This window comes from Drosophila subobscura, chromosome E, assembly GCF_008121235.1.
Source record: "Drosophila subobscura isolate 14011-0131.10 chromosome E, UCBerk_Dsub_1.0, whole genome shotgun sequence".
NCBI classification, from domain to species: domain Eukaryota; kingdom Metazoa; phylum Arthropoda; class Insecta; order Diptera; family Drosophilidae; genus Drosophila; species Drosophila subobscura.
In genome coordinates, this window is record NC_048531.1 from 9188796 (window position 1) to 9210071 (window position 21276).

The 21276-nt window shown below is 49.5% G+C and overlaps 1 protein-coding gene and 1 long non-coding RNA gene across 2 annotated transcripts in view; one reads left to right on the plus strand and one right to left on the minus strand.

The window, feature by feature from the left end:
- LOC117890689 (pollen-specific leucine-rich repeat extensin-like protein 3) overlaps window positions 1-21276 on the plus strand; it is a 35521-nt gene that overhangs the window by 4722 nt on the left and 9523 nt on the right. Inside the window, exons 2-11 of the mRNA XM_034795676.1 lie at window positions 16441-16671; window positions 16744-16989; window positions 17301-17788; window positions 17854-18468; window positions 19086-20015; window positions 20075-20347; window positions 20459-20815; window positions 20880-20945; window positions 21021-21065; window positions 21233-21274. Of these exons, the coding sequence (XP_034651567.1) occupies window positions 16887-16989; window positions 17301-17788; window positions 17854-18468; window positions 19086-20015; window positions 20075-20347; window positions 20459-20815; window positions 20880-20945; window positions 21021-21065; window positions 21233-21274 (2919 nt within the window). The 5' untranslated portion in view covers window positions 16441-16671; window positions 16744-16886. The remainder of the gene's footprint in view (window positions 1-16440; window positions 16672-16743; window positions 16990-17300; window positions 17789-17853; window positions 18469-19085; window positions 20016-20074; window positions 20348-20458; window positions 20816-20879; window positions 20946-21020; window positions 21066-21232; window positions 21275-21276) is intronic.
- LOC117890812 lies at window positions 29-1681 on the minus strand. The gene is made up of 3 exons (XR_004648601.1): window positions 1293-1681; window positions 167-1224; window positions 29-78 (listed from the first exon to the last, which is right to left on the minus strand). It is a non-coding gene; the product is annotated as an uncharacterized LOC117890812 (long non-coding RNA).

A 21276-nucleotide genomic window follows, 5' to 3' on the forward strand; every position in this document is an offset into this window, starting at 1 on the left:
TTTAATTGCATTTTCTTTCAACTGACGATTGGCAGCCAACGAGGACTCCGATGATGGGCTTTCTTGGTGGTGCTCCTCCTGTTGGGTGTCAAGCAATAAACTTTAGCATACAATATTCGCACAATTTATGCACGAAATGGGTGGAGTATTGTTGCTTGCATGTTACCTTCGATGAACTCTGCATAAATTTAGACCCACTGATTGGACATGTCCTTTGTGTTTGCGTCATCCAACGTCTTCAATGCCAAAACAGGGAACTAGCCATGATTCGCTTTAATCTCTTTGTGAGTCTCCCTTCCTCGCAACTATAATGATAATTGTGAAATTAATCTGAACGTAATTAATTGATGATGTATCCTTAATGTTGGTTGATGCTCATTTATGGATATAGTTGACAGTTTATTTCCGTTATTTTCTGTTGCTTCTTCTTCGGCTGCTGCTGCTGTTTTTTCTATTCTTCTTTCATCTCCTTTTGGGTTTCTTTCTGCTTCTTTCTGCTCCTTCGGGCTTGTTGGTTCGGCTGACAAAACGAAGCTAAATGTGAACCTTTGCTCTTGCTCTTCCTTTTGCCCGTGTCCCTTGTCCCCTTTTGCCCCATTCCAGTGCTGTTGTTATTGCTGCGGCTTTTTGTTGGGTGTTTGGTCATGCGACTGCTTGCTCTTCCAAATGGCAAGGGGAGGAGGGCGAGGTGTGCGTGGTGTGGGGTGCTCGGCGAGTGGGCAACCCTCGTGGCGTGGTGGCTCTACTTCATTATGTGGATATGGCCATAGCATAGCATTTGTGTGTGTGTTTGTCTCTGTCCTCGCTCTCTTCGTCTCTTTCTCTCTTACTCTGTGTGTGTCTCTGTTTCTCTCTGTTTCTGTATGGGTGGGCCAAAGGTAGCGTCACCATCTCACTCCCTCCCTCCTCCTTGTCGTCGTCGTCTATTGAATCCTGCTTATTGCCAGAGCGCACAAGTGGCGGCATTTTCGTGGCACCCATTTCCAAAAGTGCTGCTGGGTAGCCAACCGGATGGGCGGGGGAAACTATGTAGAAGAAGAAGCCCACTGAAGCAAGAGGCGTTGGAGCCAGGTCCGTTGTGAGTCCTTGGCTGGCGGCCGTTATCCGAGCAGCGAATTGCATGCATCCCAGATGCCACATGTCTTGCTGTTGTTCCCTAATGCGCGCGGCGTGTACACTGCACAGCGGTACTGTCCTGCCCAACAATTGTGGGTGTGTGGAGCTCTGAAATAATCGAAACAAATACAAGTTAGGATAGAGGTTTCTTTTGAGTGTGTAGACTTGTACGATACTCTGCTGATCCTTTTGCTGCTAGTGTGGCCTCCATTTCAGCGAACTTTGGCTTTTCCAGCAAACAAACCCTTGAACTGTGTTAACGAGTGTAGTTGCCTGGGCATCTCTTCTGTTTGCATGGAACGCGCGAGCTCAGTCCCGGGCCAGAAGCCTGCTCTCAGCCGATGCCTCATGTGCCTTCTGCCACTGCTACCATTGCTGCCTCGCCTCCTCCATCGGCATGCAGCGAAAACTTTGCAATGTCGCTTTTGTGCTGCTCCCCACGTATCCACGTATGTGCTGCCTGTGTGTATGTGTGTGTGTGTGTGTGGCATGTACACACATACAAACACATGTACATATCTGCAACTGTTGTATCTGTAGCTGCGCAGCGAGCATTTTCTTGACTATTGTACAAATTATACAAATGCAATGGCTCTGAGACGCTGACTATGCGACGGCAGCGGGAGCGGCAACGGCAACAGCGATGCTGTCACCATCCTTGGCACTCACATCTCATTCTGGTTGACTCTCGCATCTGTGCGATACATTAGAACTGGCAGGGCAGGCAGCTACAGCTACAGCTACATATACAAATGCAGATACACATTCTGTATCTATTTCTGTGCGGTGTACGGGAAATTGTTGTAATTTGCATGGCTTAACGCTGGATGAGCTGGCGCTGCATCTGCCATGTCGATGCGTGGGCGTGGCTCTCTGCTCATTAGATTCACTTGAGAAACGTTCCTTGGAAAGGATGCCCTCTCCTTACCCTGCATCGGTCTGTCTCTCTCATTCCCAGCTCTCTGTCAATAATTCATCGAATACATAAGAGTTGACATCCGTTTTGTATTTATCTGTTAATTGGGATAGTCCTAGGGCCCCCTTTATAAACTATTCCCTCGAAGGGAATTGCCTGTTAGAACGAGACAAAAATATGCTAGTGCTTGCAAGCAGTAGTTTCGATTAAGAGAGTGATGAGGTGATAAAGCAGTGTGCTTACCGTAATTCGAAGCAGGGCAAAGCAGTGCTTGGTAGAGAGTGAAACTTCGAAGCGCATAAATATTTATTTGCGGGGTTCTTTGTTTGCTCTTTGTTCAATTTGAAAAGCGGTTTATCGTTGTTGAATTATTTGTAGCTGTTCCAGTGAGAAATGAAATTAAAGTTGGCTCTGTTCGCATACTTCCGCTGCCTGTGTCGCTGCTGTCGCCCCTTTTTGGTAAACTAAAATCCCAACTAATTATGGTGAAACGTGTGCCCGGCGACTGCTCTGCTGGGATTGCTTTTGAGCCGCGTCGCAATCCCAATCAGCTGCCCGAAAAAAGCTCTCCGTAGTGCCAATTAAGCTGACTTTGAGGAACTTCGTGGTGTCCCAGCATGGTAGGATACCTCTCGCACCCGCTCTCCTCTTTGGCTTGCGGCTTGCGCCACTCACTCACTCATTTGCCGTTTTGTGTGCTCCACTGATGAAAATTAACAAAAAGCAGAAACGTCGCTCGAGCTTTTGTGTCTGTCTGGTGTGTGTGTGTGTGCGGTTGGCTTTGCTTTGCTTTTGGCCCCTTTGCGCTAATTTATTTTGCCGTCGGTTGCAGTCGCAGAGGGAGCAGAGCAGCAGAAGCCGCAGGTTCCTTTTTCTTTACAAAAGCAAAAGCAGTCGTCGTTGCCGCAGCCTCTGATCCGCTGATGCTGATGCTCCTCCAGTCTCATTCCCCTCAGTCCCTGCTTCTCTCGCTCTCCCTCTCCCGCACACACACACTCACACTCACACACACAAACTGTGAGACACGCATGTACTTATAAATTTTTTCTTCCGCACATTTTTTATGCATGTGTATTCCTTGGCTGCAGCTTCGGCCAAGCCAGGCCAGGCCAGCGAGAGAGAGAGTGAAAGAGGATGGAACAACAGGACAGGCAAGAGCATGGAAGAGGTAACGAGTGGGGGAAGGGGAAGCAATAGCAGCAGCAAAACTTGGCCTGCGTTGTCGTTGTTTTTGTTGTTGTTGGCAATGCTGCTGCCACCTTCTGCTCGGCACGACACGGCGCGGCTTTGGCATCCCTTGATGCCCTACCTCCACCACATGCTCCTCCTCCTTAGCACTGGCATTTCCTTTATTCCGCTCTTGCTCTCGCTGTCGCTGCTCTTCCCCCCTATAACCAACGGCCATGGCAGCCAGCCAGCCAGAGAGGCTGACGAGCAAGTTTGAATTGTAATCCTTGTCGTTGCTGTTGTTGCAGTGGCACGTTCGCCCCTCTCGCTGCTCCCTCTTCATCCTGTAGCCTGTTGTTGCAGCAGCAACTTTCGGTCCGTCTGTCCCTCTCGTGTGTGTTCCCCCCCACCCGCAACCACGCCGCACAAGCCAAGCAGCCGACCAACCGAGCGACCACCAACCCGACCCGACAGCAGTCTCTGCTTTGTCTGCATCTCCTGTCCTTTTGTCTACCGCTCCCGCGCTATGCACCTCGCCACCCCATCCTTGTCGGTTGCCCTTTTACATTTTATTTCGCTTTGGCTCTTTTACTCTCTTGTTCGTCCACTGCTTACTCTTGGTTTTCTCCTGCTTGATTTTGGTTGCGTTAATCAAAATATGGATATCGATTAAGCACTAGATCAGGACTCAAGCCCACTATAAATAATTCCCTAAGGTTTGCAAAATTTCTGATTTTATAGGGTATCGCCTGTGCGGTGCGAATGTAGCAGTTTTAATTTTTTTCTCAGTCGGTGTTCGATTGCGTTCGAGCGCGCTTACAATAAAAGTGCTCCCATTAGTTGCAGCTGCAGTTGCGGAGGTGCTGCTTCCACTGACTGCGCCGTCGACCGAGCGCTGCCTGACTGCATTGAACTGCTTGGTAGTGATGGCTCTGTTCTTTTTCACCAGGTTGTGCAACTGTTGTTTCTGTTTGGTTTTATTTCTAATTGTGTTCCGAATGACATTTAGCTTAAGGAGAGTGATTGGCCATAGTTTTTCCTTTTTCCTTCCAGCAAATTCCAACCGAACAAGTCTTGCCTGTTCATGCCATTTCCCCAGTCATTTATCATGCTCCCGCTTACAAACGCAATTTCACTTGACATTATTCAACAATTTGCATTGCTGCTTCCGCAGTAACAAGCAACAGAAACACGCATCGGCCTCTCTCTTTACTTCCGCCGCAAAAGTTTTGGCAGCAGCAGCAAGCGTGCACCAGCAACACCCAGCAGAGACACCTTTTGCCAGTCTCCAGGCTCTCTCTCACTCCCTCACACCCATGCCTAGAGCAATGCACTTGAGCGTGAGCACACACACTCACGCACTCACAGACACCACAACATTGTGAAATTTGCTAGCTCACTTCCTCCCACACCACAACTCTACTCTTCTCAGGGCATGGCATGCATTTGCTTAATTTCTCACTTGTTCCTTTCTCACACACACACACATATGTAAGAGTAAACGCACTCTGCAGGCAGCGGCGACTCTACAAAGCAAAGCAGAGTAGAAACAGAGGCAGAGACGCCGCTCATCTGATTTAGTTATTGTAGCAATTTTAATTACCAACACTTGAATGGACGGCGACGCCGCAACAGCAGCAGTAGCGGCAGCGCCAGAAATAAATGTAAAAGAAATTGAAACAAAACAAACTCTGCTGCTTCTCTGCTGCGTCGCTGCTGCTGCTACTGCTCGTGGTCCTGGTTTTCCACTTGGGTCCCTGACAACGACACCTTTGCCTGACTTCACCCGCTACCCCCGTGAACTGAACCCGATGCCAACCACGACGCCGACCCGCTGCGCCCACAACAAGGCACGTTCGTTAAATGCTGAATAAATTTTCCCATATAATCGTTGCCACTGCAGCCAGCCACCCATCGCCCTCCCAGATTCCCTCCCTTCTCTGCTCCAATCATTGGTTTGCTACGCCAGTTGTCTCCACCAGCTGCGCTGCCGCCGTCGCAGTCGCAGTCGCTGCCGCTTCGTTTCGCAACTTGGCTTCGGCTGGCTTCAGGCTGGATGGTGTCGTTAGTTAAGTTCGGAAACTCGTCGGTCGCGCAAGCAGAGCAAGCATAGCAATCCAAGCAGTCGCTTCAAGCAGTGAGTGTGAGACACCGAGCAACAGCAACGGCAACGGCAAGAGTCGTCGTACGGGACGGACGCCAAGAAGAAATTACGAAAAGAAAAAATACATGTGCGGAGGGGGCGCCCAATAAATGATATGTGAGTGTGTGCGCGGGTGCGAGTGAAGACGAGAGAAGAATTAGAAAAAGGAAGAAGCATCCGCAAGCAGAGTGTATGTACGTGCGTGTGTGTGTTTTCAATATTTATTATTGCAAAAAAAGTAAATAAATAAGTGGAAGAAAGAGATGAAGCAGGCGGCGGTGAGGCAGTTGCGTGGCGGGGGTGCAGGAAGTGCGACAGATACAGATACACAAATGCCAAAAGCAAGAAGCAAAACGAATACGTTTGGGCCAAGTTGCCAGCCCCGGTCCGAGAGCCACAAAACGACGGCGACAGCGACAGCGAAACCCAGCCAAGCAGCGCAAGCAGGCAAAAATCATGTCTGTCGCGCGTATGCGACTGTGTTTGTGTGGTGAATGTGTGTGTGTGTTGAGTGTTTCTATATGTGTGCGTAGAGCGCGCACCGCATTTTCTTTTGTCGGTTTTGAAAAAAGGATTAAAGGCATATCGACAGAGCGAGCGGCACTGGCTGCAAATGTGATTCTCATTCGACACTCGATTATTGAGGGTGTATTAAAAGTGCAGTGAGAAGCAGAGCCATGCGGTGCGCTTCAAATGGAAGTGTCATAGTCAATCAATAAAAGAAAAACTCCAAGGCAAAAAAGTGTCGCAGTCGGAGTCAAACGACGTGAACGCAGCTGAAAAGTGTAAAAACGGCAAAAATTAAGGAATTTTCGGATTATGGAATCACAATATTGGGATAATGATAAAAAGCAAACGAAAATTTGCTCAAGTTAAGAGTTCTTTCAAGTTTTCTGAGCAAATTGCAGCTCCAATAAGATTTATTGCGTCAACTGCATTCCAGCGACTGCAGCACCGGCAGCATGCGTCGCGTCGTTCACTTTTTGTATTTTTATGTATCAATAATTACAAAGAGAGGGAGCCACAGGCACAGGCACAGGCACAGCAGCAACAATTACAATCGAATCGCTGGCGGAGAGCAATGGTTGAGGGGAATGGTGGTTGAGTTGACTGGTGGAGTGGAGTGAGGGAGCTAGGCAGAGCAGGCTGCGGAGCGATGGAGAGGCACAGCCAGCACAGGCAGAAGTAACGGCCAGTCAGAGCAAGCAGTAACTACAACAAACACATTGGAGACATGTTTGTGCGGCGGCGCTCATTTATTTTATGTCTCGGTTTTGACGTTGTTTCTGTTCTGTTGTTGTTGTTGCTGTTGTTGTTCTTGTTGCTGTTGCCGTTGCGCCACTTTGGAGCTGAGCTGCTGCCTGCCTTTCTGCCTGCCTCCTTTCTGTCCCTTAGCTCTGTCAGAATGTTTGTATGTCTCCCTCTCCCTCCTAGTGCTTGTGTGTGTGTATATGTATATCAAATTGTGTGCATGACACGACCCGTAGCGCTGCCAGCGTCGCTGTCGCAATCGCAGTCGCTAACATTTCGTTGGCTGTTACTTTGTTCTTGTTCTTCTTTCAATACTTTACCCTCGCAGGGTAGGGAATTATGATTTTGATCGGATGTATGGAACGCAGAGGTGGACAACGTTTTTATAACCAATGAAGGTTACACTAACAGCGGCCAGTCTCTCCGTTTGTTTTCACTGTCTCATCTGGCTGAAACTTTTTAATCAATTTATCAACTAGGGTATTAACTTCTTCGGCACACAAAACTGGTACTTTTTTCAGTTTTTTTTTTGTATGCTGCTTCTGCGATGATGATTAAGATAAGGCAGATGATGATCGACAGTGTCTGTGAACTGCTGAATGCCTGATTGCGTGGGCAGAGCGCGGCTGGCCGATATGATGATGATATGTACAGACATATGTACATCTCTCTATATCTATCTTGATTCGCCTGTCAATCGTTTCTTAACCCATTAGCGTTGAATGTATGCCTCTGGGGCTTAAATACTGTTTCCCATACGAATGCTCGCTTTGCTGTCTCGCTCTCACTCCCTCTCTTTCGGCCAATTGTTGTAATAGTTGCATTTCCCACTGCGCTTTGGCTCTGCTCTGCTCTGTCATGGCCTCTGTCTCTTCTCTGCTTCTGTCACTATCTCTCGGTCTATGCTTCTGCCTCCGCCTGTCCCCCCGTCCATTCCTCTGTCTCTGCTTTGTCGGTTGAACTGCTCTCGGCCATTCCACTCCACTCCACGCCATCCACTCTCTCACTCACTCGCTTCGCCCATTCCCATTTCCACTCGTTTCTAAAATACAATTTTGTTGTTTCTCGTTTATTGTAGCGCAGCAGCAGCAGCTCTGTTTGCGGATTTGTGATTTCGATATTTAGTTGGATTTTTGCCGACGCCCCGTCCCCCTCCACATCCCATAACCATCGCACTCACACTCACTCCCCCGAAACATTTCGCCCAACAAGCAGCCAAACCAACCGTCGCCCGTTTTCCCCACCGTTCCGCACGGTCCATCTGTCAAGTTGTGTGCGCCCGTCGGCTGGTCTGGTGGCGGCTTTCGCCTCGCTCCCCTCGCTTTTCCTTTGTTGATTGCCATGCCGCAGCTCCCCCTCTGTCTCTTCCCTCCTGCTCCAATACTCTACTCTGGCCGGCCAGTCCATTTTCGGTTTGTTTCTGTGTGTACGAGTACGTACGGTCGCTGTACGGTGCGCGAGAGGTTCGGTTCGTGTCTCTGCCGCATGTTTCTTTTCATATTATTTAATTTATTTCGTTGGTTTTTATTGTGGTCCCGTCCCCGGCTTCTCCTTTCCTCACCTCGCCTTACCCATCTGTGCTGTGTGTATGTGTCTACAATTCGTTGGTGTTTCCATAGGTTTACCTTGCCCCGCAGCCCTTGGTTCATCGCAGCAGCAGCATCGTCATCGTTATCCTCATCATCATCCCTTCAATCCGAATTTTTGAGGAGGCATTCCATGATGAATCTGTTTTCTTGTTTAATTTTAGTCATTTGCTTTGTTTGGTCTTCCTGCCTGCTGCTCTTCCTCTTTGCTCTCCTCTTCCTTCTCTGCATGCGACGGCCAGGGCATGGCACCCTCTTCCACACATACACACATATGGTCGCTTCCCCACACTTTTTTTGATGAATTCCCTTTGAGAAATGCATCTGCTTTTAATTCTTCGCTTTAGTTCAACTGCACTTTTTGTGCGCGCTGTTTGCTCTCTTGCAACCGCTACGCTATCACATCCACTCTCCTGTGCACACACAAGTCAAAGTGGACAGCGCGAAACGGCTTTGCCATTTGATCCACTTGAATGGAAAGTAGGGTGCGGGCAATTAAAGCAGATTTCCAGTTTTCATTCAGACGATATCTTTGCAAAGGGAAAAGGAATGAGGGTGGTGGGAACATGTGGTGTGTCAAAGTTAACGAGAAAACTGTGACATCATTAGAGAAAAAGGGGGGAATAGCCAGCAAACCAGATGAAAGCCCAGATATACGAGTATTAATTGAATTACAAACCTCCGCTCGATGTTTCGCCAGTTGCTCTGCAACCCTTAAGCTGCAACAAGACTTGTGTTTGGTGGAATGGTAATTCGCAGTTAGGTTGATATGCCATCTGATTGATTACTTTCAAACGCACATGCAGAGGGAGAGTGAGTGGCAGCATGGCATGAGCACTGCTTGCCACTTGAATTGAAAGCGAGTCTCGTTGTTTTTTTGTTGGAATTTATTGAAGCGCATTACAGACGAACCCGCTCTCTTCTTACCTCTTGCTTCTTAGCTCATTCCATTGACAGAGTGCCCTCCTTCCTATTCAGCCGTCTGCCCGCAATACCTCCCCCTATTCCAGCCCACGCATCGCCTTGCCTGACTGTCAATTGTTTTCTTGGCCTCTTGGCCGAACTGCTCTTCCACACTGCTTATTCTGCCTGTACAACCCTCGCCTTCTCGGCCTGTCACTCTCTTTCTAGTTCTATCTCCCTCTGTCAGCTGCAGCTGATTCAATTGAAAAATGCGAGCCATTTCGTATTGGGCTGTCGCTTTGTTTCTTTTTTTCTTTCCTTTTTTTTTTTTTTTGCTGTTTATTAGCTTTCTTGCTTGAGACTTTGGCTCGCTTTGCAACCCCTACTCATCACCCGCACGACACCCACCCCATCTCTCCTCTTCCCCGAGTCCCTCTTCGGTCAGCGCTGGAGAAGTGCTAAATGACTGGCTTCCACGTCTCGTCTCTGTCGATTTCGACGCTGACGTTGACGTCGAACAGTGTCGCCGAAGAGAAGCTGACCAAAATGCCGCCATTGTTTCTGTAAATGACTCATATATCCTCTCTCTCGCTCAGCCTGCCTGTCTCTTTCCCATAGGCAGATTGTTGTTGCTGTCTATACAGAAATTGTAGCGAAAAGCAGAAAAAACATAGACAAAAGGGCAAAAAAACGGATGAAACTACAGCTTGTTGAGTTTTGTTGTCTCTCAAATCATATGTGTGTGTAGCTGATAGCAGAGGGACGGACAAAACAAATAATACTTTCGGAAAGAATTTAAAATTAAAGAGATAAAAGAAACGAAAAATTATAATTGTGCATTGCGTTCCTCAGCTTCTTCGTCAACTGGCGATGTGATTTTTTTTCTGTTCTGGCGAAAGAGAACGAGTGGGAGAGTGAAATTTCGAACCGACCCATAACTTTCAATAATCATTTAAAAATTCATTTCCTTTCCACATCAGAACTGAACATAAACATACGGCATGAACGGTGTCTGTGCTGTGTATCTGTGTGCGTGTGCGTTAACCGGGCCAAAAGGCCGAAAGCAGAAATCATAAATAAATTCACAAGAAATACAACAGAAAGAATCATTAAATTATACAAAAAAAAATAGTGATAATAAAGAGCGACAAAAGTCAATTGTTAATTAATGAATAATAATGAAATTGAAATAGAGAAAAATCATTAAAGAGAGCAACAATAATAAAGAGAAAGTAACTCAACGGCGGAGAATATTAAAGCTAAGGTGAGTTTTGGAGCGGATTAAATGTGCCAGAGTTTAATTGGAATGAGTGGGAGAGATCGAGATGAAAGGACATTTGAGGTCAATCGTAAACAACATTTAAAGGAGATTAAATTTAAATGAAAATCAAATAAAATGTTCAAAGTTTAAACGACCGTGGGAGTTTTTCATTGAATACAACTTCTAGAGTTTCGTTAAATTTTTAAACAGAGATTTTGAACATTAAATCGGGCTACCACATCCGCAGGACGCTTTCTGTCGCACACTCTGTTGCCATTCCTCCCCTCGCCCTGTGAGAGTGAAACCGCTATCCTTCCCTCGGCCGCCGTTTTACCGTTTGTTGGGATAATCTGATTGAAGCATTAATTAAATGGCAGCGTGTGAGTGGTGGGGTGGCGGCAAAGAGAGCGTGTGTGTGGGTGTCTTTTTCTCTGTTATGTGCTGTGTGTGGTGGTGTGAGAGAGAGGGCATATTAGATTACGTGCAGACAAAGTTTTTAATATTATTTGCTGTCTAATGAAATCACTGCAACGCAATGGCATTAAAAAGCTTTTTTGTCCTAAGCTAAAATAGAGTTGGGCAACACTCGCTGTCAGAGAGGGGAGGGGGACAGATGACCACAGAACTATGCTGCTATTCATTTCCCCAATAGTGTCTAGACATTATCTAGATGTTGCCTAAATGAGGCTTTGTCCTTTGAATTTGGACTCCCTCTAAGCGTGGCACCTTCCATTAGCTGCCTTTAGGGAAAGGTGGGAATTATGGTCATCTACTGGTCGACTAAACCTGACTGGAAATTGCATGACGTTATCAACGTGATGTTTGTTGTAACTTCCAACAAAGGCCATAGCCAGAGGGGGGATTGCCTGGTTTGGGTATTGAATTCCATGCATCCAGCCACAAAATCCACCCACACTCCACAGAGAGTCAGAGCGAAATAGAGAGAGAGAGAGAGTCGCCCACAGAGAGAGAGGATGAGTTCAGTTCAGCTACTGCTCCTCCTCGTCCTTTCCCATAATACTCTGTATTTGTATTTGTATTCTACTTGCTCTGCTTTGCTTTGGCACTGCTGCTTCTGCTGCTGTTGCTGCTGCTGCACTCACCCACTCCATTCTCCTTCTCCTTGAACTGCGCTGCCTGGAGAGATTCCAGAACCGCCGTCGACTGCAGCTGCGAGTGTCGAGTGCCGAGTGGGGTTGGGGGACTGCGACTGCGACTGGGATATGGACAGGTTGCGCTCTGGGTTGCAAATGGCAAATACGTCAATGTTGTTGGTTTCTCCACCCCACACCCCATACTCACCCGCAGGCGATGCTGCTGCTGCATTTGTTAGTTGTGTGCTGTGCTGTGCGCTCTCTCAATTCTCCTCCAGCTCGCTCCCTTATGCCTGCTGCTTTTGCTGCTTGCGTACTCGTTCTCTCACTCTAATTTATGGGTCGTGCGCGCTCTCGTTCCACATTGAGCCTTTGCCTTTGCCTCCTGCAGTCACATCAGCCAGGGCGGCCGAGAGGGCGGGCTGAAATGAAAGGCAGAAACTACAGCAACACCGTTACATAAATACCAGCTACAAAAACAACTGCATTTCTCGTTGTTCTTGTAGTTGTTGCTGGTGCATAAATTCATTTGTTTGTCGCTCCTCATTCAGTTGTTGTTGTTGTTGGCATTACTCACTCTGCCGCTGCTCTGGGGCGCTGCCTGCTCTCTGTCACTGTCCTTTGCGTTGGCGTCGCTGTCGGCGCTGGCATCGGCATCGTCATCGCCAGGGGGGGCAGGGGGTATCGTGTACTAGTCCTCGTTCTTGTTGCTGCTGTTGTTATTGTTGTTGTTGGTGGTGGTTTGCCTTTCCTTTCCCCTTTCGTTGCCATTTTCAATTTTAGTTTTGCTGTTTCTCTTCTTCTTCTCCTGTGTCGGCTTCTCCTTCTTCTCCTGCTCATTCGTTAGTTGATTCGTTTTACTGCCACTCGCCGCACGTTTTCCCTCTGCTCTGTTTGGGCCACACTCCCACGCTGCTGTGTGTGTCCTTGCACGCTCGTTTCCTGTTCGGTTTGGCGCAAACTGCGCGACAATCCATGGAATGCCCTGAAGCGGAGTGGCGTCGGCGTTGGTGGTGGGCAGTGCCGGGTGGACGATGGAGTGACTCGGGAGTTATAGCGCTCCCCTCTAACCTCCCTTGAGGGGAGTACTCTTACACACGCCCCGTTTCGGTTCAGAGTTTACATTTTATGTGTGTCCCTTTTTTTTTTGTGGATTGCGCACACGACGGCCGTGGCAAGAGACGAGACCCAAGCAGAGTCGTCCACTTCCCCCTCTTCGTTACCCTGCTGTCTCTCGCACTCTCTCTCTCGCTGGTTAGTGCTTTCCTTCAAGATAATGTTGTACAGCAACAAGAAGGCGAAACAGGAAGAAGAAAGAACAACCTGCCATCTCGATCCCACAGCGTGTTCCGTCACAGCCGTCTCTTTGCTTCGATTGCATTTTCGTTAATTTCCTTTAGTTTGGAGTGAGCGAACTTATTTACCTGCCCTGCTGAGACGACTCGCTACCCGCAGGAATAAACACTTGGATTAACCAGTTTGATTAGGCTTCATACATATGTATGTATGTATGTATCAGTAGACACAAAGAGAGCTGGTATATCTCACCTTATGGAAATTCACACAGACACATTTTGGGTAGGTGTTAAGAGCAAGGAAATTGCCTTTACCGTTGCTGTTTGAGTGAGCAATATTGCTTCCTTGCCCGGAATTACCTTCACACCTGCGTCGGAATTGTGGATTATTTGGAATTATTTGGAAATGAAAATGCAATATTCACATTTATTCAACTAGAAGGTGTTACAATTCTTCATTTGAGATGTGATTAAACGAATAATTGAGAAATTCCTTTAGGTTAAAAGCCAATTACAAGCGCTTTAATTCAATTACTGAGAATTTAAAAAGTCAGGGGTTTTCTTGCCAAAGGCAGGCGGTCAATTTAAAGGAAATGTTGCCAGGAGAAAATAGAGTGATTGATTAAAGAATGAGCTAGCCTGCCGTACTTGTTGCTGCACTTAAACTGCAGACGAAAAAGGCAGCGCTGAAGGAACGTGGAGAGGGAGAGAGAGAGCCAGAGATCGAGCCGTCAGACGGATGACGCAGACTGTAAGCACTGTAACTTGTCTGCTCTGCATGTGCTCTCTGCGCGGTTGAGTCAATAACCTCGTCCCGTCCGTCGCGAGAAAAAGAAGTAAGCGAAGAAACTCTCCTCTCTTGCGTGCTTGCGCCGAACAAAACAAGAAGAGTCAACGTGAATAATGGACAGAGGCAAAAAGAGTGAACTCAAAAACGGCGGACGCGTTAAGGCCGCCAACAATCAAAAGCAACAGCAGCAACTGCCACAGACACATGAAGCGAAACGCATGGATGGCAACAGCAACAACAACGAAAAGAAGAACGGAAAGAAGGAATGGGAAATCATGGCCATACCTAAATCTAAATCCACAAGAATTCCAGGCAAAAGAATAACTGCATGAGTGTGTGTTTGTGTTTGTGTGCAGTAAGAGTCAAAGATGAGAGCGCGAGCGAGAGATCAAGGAAATTGGAATCGAAACGCGGCTTTTGGAAGAAGAAGGAGAACTTAAATTCGCCTTAGTAGCAGCAGCGCGTCTGTTCTGAGTGCACTTGACCCAGAGCAAAGGAAGAGAGAGAGGGAGAATTTATACAGAGTTTTTTTCGATGCGGGAAGGGAATCAATAGTGAATGAATATAATTGGACTTGTCGGTTTCGATGGGTAGTAGAGGAGGTTAACCACCCACTGTCGGACAATTGATTAGCTTATTGACCGATGTAGCACAGCAGAACACGAATAATCTTGAATAGAGCAAATCAAACGGAATATACCGAACAAAACAGTCGGCGGTGGCGCGGCGTCATTTGTTGTGTGTATAACATGAAAGGAACGTTGGCAACGGCGGGCAGTGGCGGCTGCGGCGGGGTATCACCAAGATATAACACAAAATCAAACATACATACAGCCAAGTAGATCCGACACACAAGCACACACGCAAACACACGACAGAAAGACAGACTGCCAATTGAGTTAGAGAGAGAAAAGATAATCAAGAGCAAACAAGAAAAGCAATAACAATGGACTTCCAACACCACCGTTCAGGAGGGATGGAGGGGATAGGGTGAGATGTGAGCTTTGCTAAAGAGTCATGGCAGGCAGCGGTTCGGTAGGGGGTATGGTATGTATTGTACAGCTATGACGCCAGCGACGGACAGCACACAATGAGCAGAATTTCACATTTGTACGCTGTCACTCACAAATATTGAAACGACTGCCGAAGCATGATAGAGAAGAAGGGATGGGAGTGGGGAGTGGTAGGTATCGAGTCATTTGGTATGAGCAGAATACATATGTACATACACACGAACATATCTAGCAAAAAAAAATATGCGCTGCTCGCACACCTTCATTCTTTGCGAGCCTGCGTTGGCGCTGCGTCGGCAGTGCTAAATGGATACCGTGTGCTGTGCGGGAGGTGACCGAGCACAGTATCTGCTTCACTCACTCCCCTCCCCCACCCACTCTGCGGTCACTGTGCGGTTGCGAGCGAGAATCAAACGAAGAAGAGTCAGCATTTAACCATTTAGCCAGTGTGCGAAATCCGACTCGTCTCGCCCTTCTCCGCCAGCAGACTTCTGCCGGCTGCATGATAAGAGAGCACATCTGTCGCTAGTCGATGCGTGACAAAAACACCAACAAAAAACAATGCGCAATAACGGTTATTAACGACCCTCCTCCCAGCCGAACGACAGACAGACGATACAGTGAGACGGACAGACGATACAGTGAGACAGACAGAGTGGCCCGGCCCCACCTTTATTGCTCTGCCTGACTAAACGTCGCCTCATTATAATGATTAATTCACAAATACAACAAAAAACCAAAGACATTTTCGATGCAAAAAAAACTGTAATTATCAACCACTGTGCGGTGTCCAGAAGCATTCATCTGTGTGCTGCCGCCGCGCTGCCTCACGCTCTCGCGCTCTGACTCGCTCTTGATCTCTCTCATGTTTCGTTTCGCCTGACGTTCACACTCTCGCCGCGAAAAGTCCAACACAGACACAGACGGGGTCGCGTCGCGTTGCTGTCGGCTTCTTGTAAATATATTTAGTTAATTCTACATTTCTTTTTATCAACGAAATGCAATGCCGAAGAATGTAAACAAAAACTATTTAATGCCGCATCCAGCAGATTCTTGTGAAGCAAGCAGAAAATATAAAAGTCTTCGGCAGCCAGTCAAATGTCTGTCTGTGTTCAGAAAACGGCGCAGTCGGCGCTTATGTATAACCGTAAAATGCGAAGACGGGAGAAAGGGAGAAAATAAAAACCTGTATCTCCGAAAATTTAATGAATGAAAGTGTAAAGTGCAACAACAACATAAACCGTCGATTAAAAAGTGCAAACTGCTACATACTTAATTTTTCTCTTCTCTTTGTGTATGCATCGTGTGTTCACAGTCGATTCATATGTATTTGTGTGAGTTGTGACTGTGTGTCTTATGATATGAAAAGTTAAACGTTTTCAGCCGTTTTTCATTTATCATTAAAATATTCGTAAATACATACAATTTTGTGCGTAAATTTGAATTCGCCTTGTAGTTTTGTTGGCGGCACGACCACGATTTCGCCGCTCTGCTGCTGAAATGCAGGTGTAGTGGTAAGCAGCTCTCTTTCGCGCTCTCTTTGCTCTAACGTTGGCTCTCTCTCCCGCATACAATTACAACAACATGAGGCGGCTTTTGCTTCCGTTTGCCTCAGTTTGGGTGCGCTTGTACATCTGTGTGAGTTCGTGTGTGCAAGTGTGTGTGCAAGTGTAGTTTTTTTAAGTTTTGTTTTGCTTTTCATGTTTCTGCCGTTTCCACTTTGTGCTCGTGGTTCGTCCAAGCGCACGGCATTGCCAACACAAAGTGTAGAGTAGCAACGAAGTAACAAAATCATTGAATGATGTGGTGTGGTGGGTGGAATATATGGATGGGAGGGGAAATTATGTTTATAAATGCCCTTTTTAATGAACAACTTTAATAAATGAATTTTATTATTATTTGCAGAATCGAACCGCATGTAGCGCACAATAACAACAGAGCCCAAAGCAAAGGGAATACAAATTTTAATACCATTGGATTTTGAACATGAACAAAAATGCCGGCGATGGCAGCGGCAACGACGGAAAAAACTCAAACAATCATGGCAAGGGCGGCGGGGGCTCCAACGCGGGTGGGGAGCCGGAGGCGGCAATCCACACGATCCCACCGGACTCCTAGATGCCGCCTCGCTATTTGGTGAGTCTTTAAATACATTTTTTAACCCTTTACCTGTTCATAATCAAATTTATCCCTTCTCTGCACTCACAGCTTACTGGGGCCGTGATCCCACTGGAGCTGCGGCTGCAGCTGCCTCCAATCCGCTGTTCAACTCACAATTCAATGCAGCCGCCGCTGCTGGCTTGGGCCTGCTACCGCAAACAGGTGGCGGCTCTGCCAACGATCGCTACTCGATGGCCGCTGCAGCGGCGGCAGCAGCGGGCGCCCATCATCATCAGAACACCATGGCAGTGGCTGCCTCGCAGGCCGCCAGTTTGGCAGGTCTGCATCCAGCAAGTGAGTAAAATGTCGGCATGCATCCGTATTTTGGTGGTCACCCAGCCACAAGCAGCAGAGGAGCAGCTCCCTGAGTTCTGCATGGAGGCAAACAGCAAATTCTCTCGTCCCACCGAGCGAGGCATTTGAAGGAAATCCTCCTAGAGCAAAATATTTGTCTAATCCTCCGTAATTCTGCAAATCTGCACTGTGCTCAATGCCATGGCCAGTGCGGCAGGCGGCCAGGGTTAGGCACAATAAATATAAATATCTGCGACACCTTTGCCCTGAATCACATTCGATTGCTAATTCCAATTTACTTTTCATTGCAGGCTGGTGGTCGATGGCACAGCTGGCAGCGCAGGACTACTTCAGTCGCCTGCAGGCGTCCGGCCTCTCACCATTCCCGCACCCAGACCTGGCGGCAGCCTTCGGGCCGGCAGCCATGGGCATGGGCGCCACAGGAGCAGGAGGCAATGGCGGCGGTGGCAATGGCAGCGTAATGGGTTCGGGTGCAGGCAGCGGATCAGCTGTCGGTGGCGGCAATGGCGGTGGCGGCGGATCGTCCAGCTCCTCGGGCAGCAAGTCCAACAAGTCGCGCAAGGAGAAGCGAGCGGCGCAGCAGCAGCAACAACAGCAGCAGCAGAGCCTGGCCAACAGCCTGAATGCGGCGGCGGCAGCGGCTGCAGCAGCTGCGGCCAACAATCCGGCGGCAGCCCTCGCCAGCATGCACGGATTCGGCGTGCCAGGATCGGTGGCTGTGAGCACGGGCAGCGGCTCGATTTCCACCAGCAGCGGAGGCGGTCACGGAGGATACAAGGTATGATTTTTCTTGGACATCTGTGAGACACATCCTCCATGTTGCCTGTAATCCTCCACTTGCAGAGCACTGCCAGTGCGTACGGGAAACCCTCGACGATGACGAGCAACAGCATGGCGAGCAATCCGAGCTCCGCCTACGATCCTGTGACCCTGCACAAGGAGCTGATGGCCATGCAGGCTGTGGCAGCTGCCGCCTCAGGATCGGGTGGCGGCTCGGGCAGCGGTTCGTCGAGCAAGAAGTCTGGCGGCGGCGGCGGCGGCGGCGGCGGCAGTTCCTCCTCAATGCACGGCCACGGACTGTCCGGCCTGGGCATGGGCGGCGGTGGCAACGGTGGCCTCATGTCCGGCAGCAAGGCATCGTCGACGAATGTCAGCTCCAGCAATGCATCGATGGGTGGCATGCACCCCAGCCTGGGCAGCTCCAATCCGCTCATGTCTCCGCATGGCATGGGCGGCGCCTCCTCGTCGTCTTCGGGGTCCGGCAAGGATCGCGATAAGAACAATCCCTCGCTGAATGCCCTCAACTCGTTGTCGCAATTCGGGGCCCTGGGCATGACGCCACAGCAGAGCATGCAGGCGGCAATGAATGCGTTTGCGGCCAGCACGGGTGTGGTGCCCAGTGCCACAGTCACATCATCGTCGTCGTCGCAGCATCACAACTCCTCCCAGCAGCAGCAGCAGCAGCAGTCGGGCATCAGTTCAACGGGTGGATCATCGGGCGGCAAGGGTGGAAATGGTGCAAAGGATTACATGAGTGCAGCAGCGGGAATGATGAGGTGAGTTTAGGTTCATCTTTGCCCTGAAATAATATTAATTCTCTTCTTTGTTGTGGGAACAGCGGCAGTGGCAGCAGCGAGCATCCCTCATTGCTGGGCGTTCGCCTGCCACCGGACACGGAGATTATCAAGTATACGTCATCGATTGTGGGCCCCAAAATACCTGGTACTACATCACGGGGTCGCAAGAAGACCATTTCAGAAACAGAACAACAAACCACACAACAACAGCAACAACAGAAACAACAACAACAACACCAAGCAGAACAACACCTACTCCAACAACAACTCCAACAGCAACAGCAAAAAGAGCTCGATAGCACCACAAATGCACTCTCCTCTCTGCTTGCATTTCCAGGTCTCAGTCCCGCTAAACGGGCTAGACTCGAAATGGAGTACGCGGCAATGGCAGCAGCCGCCCAGCAGCATCAACAGCAGCAGCAGCAGCAACAACAGCATCACCACCAGCAACAGCAGCAGCAGCAGCAGCAACAACAGCAACAGCAACAGCAGCAACATCACCAGCAGCAGCAACAGCAGGCGGCAGCAGCTGCAGTGGCAGCAGCCGGTGGACTTCATGGCATGCTTGGTGCCGCTGGCATGCCAATGGCCGGTCTGTCCGGCCTCACGGGCATGTCCAATCCGCTGGATCAGCTGAGTGTCACCAAGTCCAGCGCCTCGACGGTCACCAGCAATGCCAACTCTTCCGCATCCTCGATGGCTGGCGGCCACGGTCACGGCCATGGCCAGGGCTCATCCAGCGATCGGGTGGAGGTGATCAAGCTGCCGCCGACCATCACCTCGAACGGTGCCTACAATCTGTCCAGCAAGGGCAAGGAGGTGCACGATCTGACCAGCGATCATGCGCCCACCGGCTCGGGTGGCGTTAATCTCAGTTTGAAGTCGAGTTCGCAGCCCGCCGCTGCCTCTGCGGCCACTGGGGCCGTAGGCTCTGCCTCGAATCCCATCACCATCGATGATTTCGATGCGCCGCTCAATCTGTCCATGAAGCCCTCGGACAAGAGCAGCAGCAGCGCCACAGCGGCAGCGTCCACTTCCTCCAGCTCGGCGCTGGCCAACATGGCCAGTGAGTATCAGGCGGCTGCCCAGGGCGGCAACAGCGCCAACAGCCTGCAGAGTCTCAGTTCCATAACGGCAGCGCTCGGTGGCAGCAGCGGCGGTGGCATGCCGGGTGGCTCCATTTCGGGCAGTGGCGATACATCGCCGGCACCACAACTCGGCGGCAGTGGCTCGACTGGTGGGAATACCTCGGGTGGCGGAGGTGGCGGTGGCTCCTCCTCGTACAAGGAGGGGCGTCCGCGCAATCTAGGGCGCGGCGTGTCCAAGCCGAAAAAGAACACGGTGGCCTCCCTGCTGGCCCAGTCGCGGGCAGTGGGCCTCAAACCGATGCTGGCCACCCAACAGTTGCTGCAGCAAGGAGCAGATATTGTGAGTAACAACACTTGAAGGAAGGATCAGAACAGTCCTGAACAGTCTCTCTTTTGCAGGAAAAGATACGCCTGGCATTGAGCGAGGCGAATGCGCACATGGAAACATCAACGGACTCGGAGAGCATGGCTGCCGAGAGCGGTCTGTCGGAGTCGGAGAGCGAGGATGCCAATATACACAATGTGTCGGAGCTGCGAGTGCCCCTGGATATGGGCTGGAAGCGGGACACCGTCATCCGGGGCCTAACCAAGCTGGGACAGATCCGTGGCGAGGTCACCTACTATGCACCGGGCAGCGTGGCGCCGCTGAAGACCATTGGACAGGTTTTTGCTGTGAGTTTGTAGGGCGAACTTTTTCTCTCTTTTTTCGAACACAAATCAACTGCCACTCGACCCCATGCCTGCATCCTCTGGGAGCACATTACTGATCCTTTCCTTTGACAGATCCTGGAGCAGCAGCCATCGAATCTGACGCGTGAGAACTTTAGCTTCTCCGCGCGTGCCATTGTGGGCTCGTTTCTGCAGCCAGCACCGCCGCCATACGCCAACGATGGCGAGTACATACGCATGACGGACGAGGATGTGGCCAAGCGGCTGGAGGATCTAAAGGTCTTCACACGCCAGACCCTCAATGTGGAGCAGCGTATCGAGATTGCCAAGCAGCAGCAGGCGATGCGCGATGCCAAGAAGCTGCAGAAGGAGGAGCTGGCGCGCAACAAGGAGAAGGCGCGCCAGGAGAAGAACGCCAAGCTCGAGCAGCAGCGCAAGGAGAAGGAGCTGAAGAATCAGCAGGCCATCGAGGTGAGCATCTGGGTGTGGCCATTGATCTAGCTGGCATGCAATAATCCAAACTCCTTTTTCATAGGAGCGCAAGAAGCGGCAGGAGGAGCTCGATCGTCTCAAGCAGGAGGAGCTGCTCAAGAAGCAACAGGTCAGTGCCACAGCAGGCCCCAGCCACAGCCACAGGCACATTTTCTATAATTTATATTTCTGTTTTTTGTGCTAGGAGAAGGAGAAGCGTCGTCAGGAAGCGATCTTAGCCAAGGAACAGGTACAAAATGCATTCCCTTTTTCGTACTTTGTGGCACCTCCTTTACGTCCTTTTCCTCCCCTCTCCCCCTTGGGAGTTCCTTCATTTTGTGCTTCGTTTTTGTCAACCTTTGTGTTCTGTTTCTTGATGATTTTTATTAATTTATATATTTTCTCCTTGCCTCGCAGGAACTGCAAAAGCAAAAGGAACTGCTGCTGGCTGCTGAAATGGT